Here is an 11,133-nt window from a genome sequence, read left to right as displayed (position 1 = left end):
TGTGAGAGCCTATGAGGTGCCAGAACAGCAGAACCCCCCATAAGTGACCCCATTTTACGATCTACTCCTCTCAATGAACTCATCTAGGGGTGCAGTGATCATATTGTCACCACGGGTGTGTCACAGAATTTTATACCATTGGACAGCTATTTATACCATTGGATAGCTACATTTTTGCCACCAAAATATTATTTTAGTCAAAGATTTTACATTTTCCCACAAAAAATGGATAAAAATGGCACCAAAACTTGTCCCACAATTTCTACTGAATGTGGCAGTACCCCATATGTGGCTGTACAGTACTACTTAGCCATATGGGAAGACTCGGGAGGAACGGAGCACTATTTGCCTGTTCAAGGGAATGGGTCTGATTTAGTGTTGAGCATTCCGATACCGCAAGTATCGGGTATCGGCCGATACTTGCGGTATCGGAATTCCGATACCGAGATCCGATACTTTTGTGGTATCGGGTATCGGTATCGGATCCATAGGGATGTGTAAAATAAAGAATTAAAATAAAAAATATTGATATATTCACCTCTCCGGCGGCCCCTGGACATCACGCTGGTAACCGGCCGGCTTCTTTGTTTAAAATGAGCGCGTTTAGGACCTGAGAATGACGTCGCGGCTTCTGATTGGTCGCGTGGCGGTCACATGAGCGGCACGCGACCAATCAGAAGCCGCGACGTCATTCGCAGGTCCTAAACGCGCTCATTTTAAACAAAGAAGCCGGCCGGTTACCAGCGTGATGTCCAGGGGCTGCCGGAGAGGTGAATATATCAATATTTTTTATTTTAATTCTTTATTTTACACCTCACTATGGATCCCAGGGACTGAAGGAGAGTTTCCTCTCCTTCAGACCCTGGGAACCATCAGGATACATTCCGATACTTGATGTCCCATTGACTTGTATTGGTATCGGATATCGGTATCGGTGATATCCAATATTTTTTGGGTATCGGCCGATACTATCCGATACCGATACTTTCAAGTATCGGACGGTATCGCTCAACACTACTCTGATTACATATCAGTGAGTTTCCATGGCCCGTGTGTCCATGGGCAAAACACGCTGACATGTCCATTTTTTAATGTCACCACGGGCCACAAAATGTCCCTCACATTTGCATACGCATAACACACGGATGTCATCTGTGTGACACGCATCGGCGCCGGGGAAGAAGCGCTACAGTAAGCGCTGTTCCTCATCGCCGGGTGCTGAACACGGCTCTCATCATTCTCCCCTGATCTGCCGGCGATCGGCGCAAGCAGGGGTGAATGATGAGCGTTACATTTAAGTGATAAAATAGCAGTCATGCAGAAAATCACAGATATTTAGTGGCTGCTCCTAGTGACATCTACAACCACATAACCGGTGGCAGCCTTTGTATATACATATAGAGTTAAATTGTTTGTAGCAATAACCACAAACACGCACCTGATGCGCAGTTGCACCTTTACATCTAATGAAATGTATATCAGAGCAGGTAATTACCCATAGCAAAGTCTATATGACCATACTGTCTCACTACCCCAAAGAACATTTCACATCACTCCCTTCCTCAGGGGGCATGGCTATACCAGGTCCTAGGCATATTTTTATAGCCAGCCCATAAGGTCACATGTTCACTTCTTACCAATGATAGCAACATATGCCGCACATGCCCATTGAGGTCAGATATCTTCAAACTCCTCCCTGCTAGTCATGTCATGCTGGGCACCACGTGCCATGCAACTGCACGAGAGCCCCAGGACCACGAGTGCCGACACCACTGAAGCCACGCCTGCACGGGATGAGAGTATAGGCTTTTTTATTTTATCAGGGCCAAACATTAAGATCGAGAGCGCGTTGTTCTAGTTGTGGACAACCCCATTAATATTAGATAGTTTAGGACATGATAATGTCATGCTAATGTATAGCACAGCACATGATCATGGTCTATAATACCAGGAGTCCTGCACCTAAGGGGGAACCAGAAGAGGAAATTCTCCAGATACTTAGTATCAGACTTGGACAATTAAATAATAAAACTATTAAAATAAATTGTTCATTAGCCTCTTATTTCCCATTACATATACCCAGGGGTTCTCAGCAATAATCTGAGATTTCCTATAAAAATCCTACATCTCCCGACTCATAAATACTGGACTGGCTCAGTATACATCAGGCAGAGACTGAGACATGTCTTACCACCTCTTACTACCTGAAATTGCTAAATATATTAAAAACATGGCTTCAATGCTCACCGCTCCCAAACCGAGTTTTTCCTTCTCTAACACAATTTTATCCACCAGTGACACCAAGTTCTTAGATTGTGTTCATCTTCATTTGGACCTAAAAGAGGCCCAAAGCCTCTGAAAAACCAGCACTGAGACTTCTTACGGTGGATGACAGATTATCAGGTATTGTGGATGGATAAGGTTTTATTGTATTATTGCTGTTATGGTCAATGTTTTGTGAGCAGATGGCTCTAATTTCATAGCTTTAAAGGACATTTTGTTTGAAGATGACACTTGAGTCTTCAAAGGGAACCCATAAAAATTATGTGTAAGACGTCTTCATAACACGACACTAAGACGACAAGTGGAAAGTTACATAGGTGAAAATGCAAACATGGAAATAGTGGTGCATCTGAGGTTGTGTTTGTGTATCTGAGAATTAGGAGGCTTCATAGTTTCATAGTTTTTAAAGGACAGAAGTCCATCAACTTCAATTTATAGCCAAACATGTTGATCCAGAGGAAGGCAAAAACCTCAAGGGTCAGATAATAGTTTCCCCAAATTAGAGGAAAAACTCCTTTCAGATTCCATGTACGTAAATCAGATGAACTTCTTGGATCAACGTTACATCACAGAATCTGGTGCCCATAACCTGTAATATTATACTCATCAACAAAGGCGTCCAGGCCTTTCTTGAATTTTAATAGTTACATTATCATATGGCGGAAAGTTCCATTGTCTCACTGCTCTTACGTTAAAGAATTACCATCTCGTGATTAAACTTTCTTTTTTCTAGATGTAGAGGATGTCCACTTGTCATCAGTACAGACCTTTGTGTAAAAAGATCATTCTACAGATCTCTGTACTATCCTCTGTATCAAAGTCAGGAAGACTAGGTTTAAATCCTAGCACTGCAGATCTCGATTAGATATACCTTTCCTAGATTTGTCTTAGAACAAGGCCCTGTGGTCACTAGGTGGTTCAGTCTGCTGTATGCCGCAGAGTTGAATGTGCTGATGGTGAGTGACCAGCCAAAATGTGAGCTGTAGCTGAGAGAGATGAGCCAGAGTCTCTTTCTAAATGGCGACTTCATGTGTCAGCTAGGAAAGCTGAGCAGTCTGTGTGCGCAGAGAGCCATGTGAAAGCTGCAAGATGTACAGTGTGAACTGTGCCCGGAGTTGAACACTTCTGTTTGATGCTGGAAGCTTTTGGAGCAGGAGCTAAGGAGATGCAAAGACTGATGGGATCGGCCTCTTCTGTGTATGAAGTTTACTACTGGATAAAGAAGTGTAATCTGTTCATGGTTACATATGTGCTGCTGAATGAACAATATATTTGCTGTAATACCTTTGTGTCCAGCAGAGGTTGGTTTGGTTTTGGTTTTGAATCTGTTTTATGAAAGCAATAAATCTACACCCGTGTTGACCAAACCGCATTGCCTGAGTGATAGTTGCCTACTGTAATGCCTGCCTGAGAACGTGGATTCCTACACTCCTCATATACTTGTACATTGTTATAAGATCACCCATAAGCCTTCATTTTTCCAAACTAAACACTTATCGGTCTGATAATCTGTCTTCTGCAGTCCACTCATTCCATAAATAACCTTCGTCTTCCATTAACAACCTCATCGAGTTTAATATCACTCAGTTTCCTGTTTACCCATTTACACATATTTTCTACCAGTCCCATTAATCTCATTTTATGCACCATCCTTCTATGTGGAACTCTATCAAACACTTTTGAAAATTCCAGATAGGCAACATCCATGAGTTACCCTGGTCCAGTTTGGACCTTACCTCCCTTAGCAGCTGTTCAAATTGGTCTGACAGGACCGATCCCTTATAGACCCATGTTGATGTTGGTTCATTAAGCTATTTTTATTGATATACTACATTATAGTGTCTCTTAGAAAAAGCTCAATGGCGCCAATAATTGCCAGCCGGTAATCTAATGGTTCCCCTAAGAGTAGGGTTACATTAAGTTTCATCTCCACATCCATAATTCTTTCGGTGCATGTATCTCAATTCCCAAAAAATAGGACTTTGAAAGTACCACCAAAGGAGCCATTAAGTGTAATGAGTATTTGATTTCACTATTGTGTCTGGCTAAAAATATGAGCAGGATTGGAATGAGGCCAAATGATGTACAAAGTTGAAGACACAAAAAGAGCACAGCGAGGTCCAAAATACTCTGTTGTAAAGAAGTCACAGTAAATGAGCAAGTGCTAGTCAAAAAATGAAAAACAAAATACAGGGTATTTAGTTAATAGGTTTTTTTGCAAAAAAAAAATGTATATTAAGCTGCTCCACCAATCGCCAAGGTATACCCATAATAGAGCAGTCCTATCTAATGTATATAATCCCTATCTGATGTATTAAAAACCTGATCATCTGTATAGTACCTGTATAAGCAGGGCTCAGAGAGAAAAAATATCCATGTGGACATGCAGGATGGAACAGCTTTAGTGCAAATGGCCCACAGAGGAGTGGTGGACTCCCCAGTCTTGCAGAAACAAGAGAACAATTATAGAACCAAAAACACATGGGCTACTTGCACAGTGAACAAGTCTGTAGAAACCTGTTCACACCACCTAAGAACTTGAAGTCTTTCTGTGTCTTCCTGATCCTAATCTGGAAGATGGAGGATTAGGCCATGGAATTTTCAAAAGCAGGGTTTTAATTTAATGTGTAGTAGATCATTTATAACTTTGGTTATCCTCATGTATAGTAGACCCTGAAACTGGCCATTATCAGGTCATCCACTCACCTGTTATGCCCAGCAGAACATATGGTCGGTGGATTAGAGTGGAGTCAAGAAAAGGCTTTATTAGAACAATTCTCAAAGATGACACAGAGACTGGGATGTGGCGTTTATGTCTGCTGACAAGATTTATTTCACCTCTAGAGAGAAAGAAGAAACATGGACAATGAAAACAGGACCCAAGCAAGAATATTTTTATTGTCTGGATTGACCAATAACACAACTCTTGCCATCTTCCTCTTCATTTTCTTCCTCCTAGTTTACATTGTAACTGTGGTCGGTAATGTTGGGTTGATTGCCATTGTCTATAAAACATCTGCTCTCCACAAACCGATGTATTACTTTTTGAGTTACCTTTCCTTGGTGGACCTTTTCTACTCTTCAACAGTAGTTCCAAAAATGATCTCTGACCTCATAGCCATGAAGAAGGTCATCTCATTTCAAGGCTGTGCCCTCCAATTCTTTGTGTTTGCCACTCTTGCTGGTACAGATGTTCTTCTACTCTCAAACATGTCCTATGACCGCTATGTTGCTATCTGCCATCCTCTCCACTATGTAATCATAATGACCAAGAAGAAGTGCTTGTACCTTGTTATCATTGCCTTTTTCCTTGGCTTCCTGCAGTCATCTATCCAGATAAACTGTATTTTTGGACTTCAATTTTGTCGCTCAAACCTCATTGACCACTTCTACTGTGATGTCCTTCCTTTGTTCAAGCTGTCTTGCTCTGATATTTCCACCTGTGAAATGCTTACTCTTTTGTTTATAGGTTCTTATAGCATAGCTTCATTAACAACCATCTTGGTCTCCTACATTTTCATAATGTTCTCTATTCTAAAGATCAACTCTACAAAGGGTAGAAAAAAGGCATTCAGTACCTGCTCCTCACATCTTATCTGTGCTTCTGTCTTCTATGTCTCTGTTTTCTGTACCTACTTACGTCCTTCTTCTGATTTCTTTAATGAACAAGACAAGGTGGCTTCCATATTTTACTCAGTTATGACACCAATGTTAAATCCACTTATCTACAGCCTGAGGAACAAAGAGGTGAAGTCTGTCATCAAAAAATTGCACTCGGCTTCAAGATTGCTGGATAGAGAGGTTCCTTGAATGTGTAGGATGTGGTTAATGGTCTACCAGCTTTGAAGAACCTACAGAAAATATCAATGTAGCTTCTTCTTGGATGAAAAGAAAACAGAAGTTTTGTTTAGACAAATCTTATGACGCAAGGTATAATAGAATGTGCAGAATACAAGACTAATGGGAATCAACAAAAATGTGTTCGGAAGGTAGCTTGGACCTAACATAAAAGAAGATATAAAAGTGGCCTTCAGACTTCCTGTACAGTGTCTATAATTAATCCTGTCCAGCTTTTTCATGAGCCTTCCTCGTTTTTTCCTTCAAGGGCTCCAAGCATTGCTTTTTTTAAAATGTTCTAAGCAAGAATAAACTTTAGTGAAGTGTTCACGTTCCCAACTTGAAGGTTCATTTTGACGTAGTAAGACTTGAATCATCAACAGCAAAGTTTCATAATGTGCTGTTTTATGGTTTACCAATAAAATCAAAAGACAAGTTAAAATCACATATTGTTAGGACTGGCGGAACGCACCAAGACAGATGGTATAGATGCGTTCGCAGTCCGGGGTCCACCGTGCAGGTGAAAACCTGCTGCTAGCAATTAGCAGACTATATGGCGGTACACTAGAGTATACACGCGTGGGCTAACCTCACCCAGCGTGAAAGAAGCAATCCTGTTAAGGCACAGGACCGCGGTACCGCACCTAAAGCGCGAGCAAGTAGTCAGCGAACTCAACCCCAACTGGGATTGAAGTCCGATTAGACCCTTGCTGGCACAACACCGCAACTGGGTGTGAAATGAAACAGAAGAGCATGCAGTGCCGCACTGACGAACGCCACTAACCACCCAGGCTTGGGTAAGGAAAGCACAGAGGAAGTGCACGGCGCCGTACTGGCGGTCACAGCAACTGGACGCTATAATGTGTGACTAGTGCAGTAGGATAAGTCGGGCGCTAGGTAGCAGCCATACACCTTCCGCGAACAGTCATACTATAGGGTAGGGGTATCCAAGGACGACTTGCACTCACAACATACACACATTAGCAATTGTTTGACAATACTAGCGCATGGCCGTGCTGTCATGCGCAGTTTATATAGCAGCAGCACAGGAAGTGGCCACAGCACTTTTGCCCTTCTAGGACCTGCCAAGAGGACCAATGGAATGTGCTGCAGAGCCTGAGCACATGACCCTCGATCTCCAACGGGAGACCTTACGCTGGGCATGCTCAGTACGTGCAGACAAGGACTTAGTCCCAGAGAAGTCCGCTCGCTGCTGACCAGCACAGACTTTAATAGCAGAGACTGGAGAAGCAGCACTAACTCTCAGAACAGAGTGAGAATGAGCAAGATGCTGGGACCGACGTCCTTGCTGAGCAGACTCCACTGCGGCTGGACAAGAATGGGAGACCGCAGCGGAGGTGGCTCGAGATTCCCCCTGTGCAGAAGCGGGAACTCGACCCCTAACACATATGGATTCTGATTGTTGGGTTTCCATTGACTTTCGCCATGGCAAAAGAGTATTCCACAGGTTCACAGATAAGAACAGACGTAAACCAGGAGACAACTTGGACCTTATGATTCAGATGACAAGGACCGCACATCCCTGTTGGTGTCCATGAAAACCCAAGTTCTTCATTGTATTGAACTTTGTTAACCTATTCTAAGTAATTCATAACTGATGTTGTTGGACATAATTAATATCTGTCGGCACAATTTACTGTATGTGAAATGTTTGGTTCTGGTCAAAACGAGGGGAAAATGAAACCCCCTGAAGATCTACTGTGGTTGATCTAATGCTAACATTTTTCACATGCTGAATTGTTGTTTCTTTGTTGACGCATTTGCTGAAGTTCTGTAGTAGAAATGTGTTGTAGGGAAGTCAGCTGGGCGGGGAGAAGTTCCAGTTTGGCATCCATATTGTTAGATGGAGTCTTGGGAGCAAAAAGGGGATCCTTCCTTGTTAGTATGTTACTGCAGTGTAAATTGTAATTGTAGTCCATGTTCCCCATGCTGAGGTTTTGGCACCATCTTCTGCTCATCATTGTTAATAGAATAATGGCATTAAGTATAGGGAAAAATAGGGAGGAAGAACAATGATTTAGTCCATATATACACACACATGTGTTTTAGAGTTCAGTTGGAAATCGAGAGTAATTGTTGTGAGAGCCTGAGAAGGCCTGAGAAGAAAGGACGAGACAAGGCCGCACAAGGGTGTAATGGGGATACCATGTTTCTAAACAGACCCTGTTCTGATACATGGTTGAGAATGTGGAGTAGAGCAGGCAGAACCGGGGACCAGGACAGATATACAGAAAGGAGCGGCTTCAGTGGTATTGAGCTTGAGGTCCTGAAAGGCAAGTGTGCATTGTAGCGACCCAGAGACGACAAAGCGACTGGGTCAGAGGATATGTGTAAGACACACTCTTGGAATATAGAGTAAGAAGCCTAGACACCCAAGCAAGGGCACAAATTGTACACGGGGAGTGGGCTACATGCAGGCAGGAGGAAAGGAAACTATTAGGAAAGATGCTCCAATCTTACCTCCTCCTAATGAGTTACCAACAAAGGTCCAACTTTAATTCCTCACTCTCCACCATGTACCATCCCACAACGATGAGCTGATCTGCTCTACCCAGCTAACTTTTACAGCATGAAAATGAAAAAAAAATTAGAGGGACTAACAAAAAATGTCTATATGGGTAAGTGCACTTGGCATCTTTTTCAGGTGGTCCAATCCGACACAGTTTTAAAAGGAATTTGTTTCAGGAAAAACTGACGGATGTTTTCTTAAAGTTTTTTTTTCATCTTTTTTTGTTCTATCCAGAGAGTTTTTTCAACTTCGGCATTTTCCTGCATATACCAAGTATATGAACAGAAAGTCATTTTTATGTAACAATGAATGTACATTCTTTTAAGCATTTAGTTAGTGCTTTTTCAGGTGGTTTGTCTGAAAAAGATTTTGTATGCGAATGACATACTCGTGGGGTTTTTAGAAAGTTTTAGGAGCAGAAAATCTCAAATTCTCCAATCAAAAAACTTATTGAATGGCTTTTGGAGACTAAAATTAATAAAATAAAACACTAATAAAAGTGTCATCACCCTCTTAAAGAGTAACAAAAATTAAAAATAAAGTTTAATTAAGTTGAAAAAAATTATATTTAAATATCTTTTCTTAAAAATGGTAAAGGTGCTAATAAAAATAGTAAAAATAAGTACTTTAAAATCCCTCCCCGGCGTAAAAGGGGAAAAAAACAAGATATAAAATCAAAACGCAGCACAGATGTTCCTAATCACATTTTCAGATATTAGAATAATTCTAGTCCCGATGTCCTTGCTCGGGACACATGGCGCCTGCTTCTAATAAACAATGACGAGATACCATGTAATGTCGTAAATGGCCCAACATGAATCAATTCCTGGATAGTTTTACATAGTAACATAGTAACATAGTTAGTAAGGCCGAAAAAAGACATTTGTCCATCCAGTTCAGCCTATATTCCATCATAATAAATCCCCAGATCTACGTCCTTCTACAGAACCTAATAATTGTATGATACAATATTGTTCTGCTCCAGGAAGACATCCAGGCCTCTCTTGAACCCCTCGACTGAGTTCGCCATCACCACCTCCTCAGGCAAGAAATTCCAGATTCTCACTGCCCTAACAGTAAAGAATCCTCTTCTATGTTGGTGGAAAAACCTTCTCTCCTCCAGACGCAAAGAATGCCCCCTTGTGCCCGTCACCTTCCTTGGTATAAACAGATCCTCAGCGAGATATTTGTATTGTCCCCTTATATACTTATACATGGTTATTAGATCGCCCCTCAGTCGTCTTTTTTCTAGACTAAATAATCCTAATTTCGCTAATCTATCTGGGTATTGTAGTTCTCCCATCCCCTTTATTAATTTTGTTGCCCTCCTTTGTACTCTCTCTAGTTCCATGATATCCTTCCTGAGCACCGGTGCCCAAAACTGGACACAGTACTCCATGTGCGGTCTAACTAGGGATTTGTACAGAGGCAGTATAATGCTCTCATCATGTGTATCCAGACCTCTTTTAATGCACCCCATGATCCTGTTTGCCTTGGCAGCTGCTGCCTGGCACTGGCTGCTCCAGGTAAGTTTATCATTAACTAGGATCCCCAAGTCCTTCTCCCTGTCAGATTTACCCAGTGGTTTCCCGTTCAGTGTGTAATGGTGACATTGATTCCTTCTTCCCATGTGTATAACCTTACATTTATCATTGTTAAACCTCATCTGCCACCTTTCAGCCCAAGTTTCCAACTTATCCAAATCCATCTGTAGCAGAATACTATCTGTTAGGACTGGCGGAACGCACCAAGACAGGTGACAAAGATGCGTTCGCAGTCCGGGGTCCACCGTGCAGGTGAGAACCTGCTGCTAGCAATTTGCAGACTATATAGCGGTACACTAAAGTAAACACGCGTGGGTTAAACCTCACCCAGCGTGAGGAAAGCGATCCTGTTAATTCACAGGACCGCAATACCGCACTAGAGTGCGAGCAAGTGGCCAGCGGACTTAACCCCAGAAGGGATTGAAGCCCGATTAGGCCCTTGCTGGCACAACACCGCAACTGGGTGTGTAGAGAACCTTCAGAAATATAAGCGCACAAGTGCGCGAGCGATGCCGCACTAACGGACGCCACTAACCACCCAGACTTGGGTATGGAAAGCGCAAGGCAGGCGCACGGCGCCGTACTGGCAGGCACAGCTACAGGACGCTGTGATGTGTGTTTAGTGTAGTAAGCTAAGTCGGGCGCTAGATAGCAGCCGTACACCTTCCGCGAACAGACATTCAATAGGGAAGGGGTAACCAAGAACGACTTGCACTCACACATACACACATATCAATTGTAAGACAATACTAGCGCATGGCCGTGCGGTCATGCGCAGTTTATATAGCTGCAGCACAGGAAATGGCTATAGAACTTTTGCCCTTCTAGGACCTGCCAAGAGGACCAATGGAATGTGCCGCAGAGCCTGAGCACATGACCCTCGATCTCCAACGGGAGATCTTGCCCTGGGCATGCTCAGTGTGTGCAGATAAGGACTTA

At 42.6% G+C, this 11,133-nt stretch overlaps 1 protein-coding gene across 1 annotated transcript; it reads left to right on the top strand.

The window, feature by feature from the left end:
- The first annotated feature begins 5,142 nt into the window (after nt 1-5,142).
- LOC138674882 (olfactory receptor 5B12-like) lies at nt 5,143-6,093 on the top strand. The gene has a single exon (XM_069762704.1). It carries the CDS (start codon nt 5,143-5,145, stop codon nt 6,091-6,093), a length of 951 nt encoding a protein of 316 aa, XP_069618805.1.
- Nucleotides 6,094-11,133: the final 5,040 nt, after the last annotated feature.

Source organism: Ranitomeya imitator, chromosome 4, assembly GCF_032444005.1.
Source record: "Ranitomeya imitator isolate aRanImi1 chromosome 4, aRanImi1.pri, whole genome shotgun sequence".
NCBI lineage: Eukaryota > Metazoa > Chordata > Amphibia > Anura > Dendrobatidae > Ranitomeya > Ranitomeya imitator.
Note: the sequence above shows the minus strand (reverse complement) of the source record. Positions and strands in the feature narration are given on the sequence as shown.

Coding starts and splice junctions, on each gene's coding strand:
- LOC138674882 (XM_069762704.1), top strand. CDS start 5,143: ATGGACAATGAAAACAGGACCCAAGCAAGAATATTTTTATTGTCTGGA.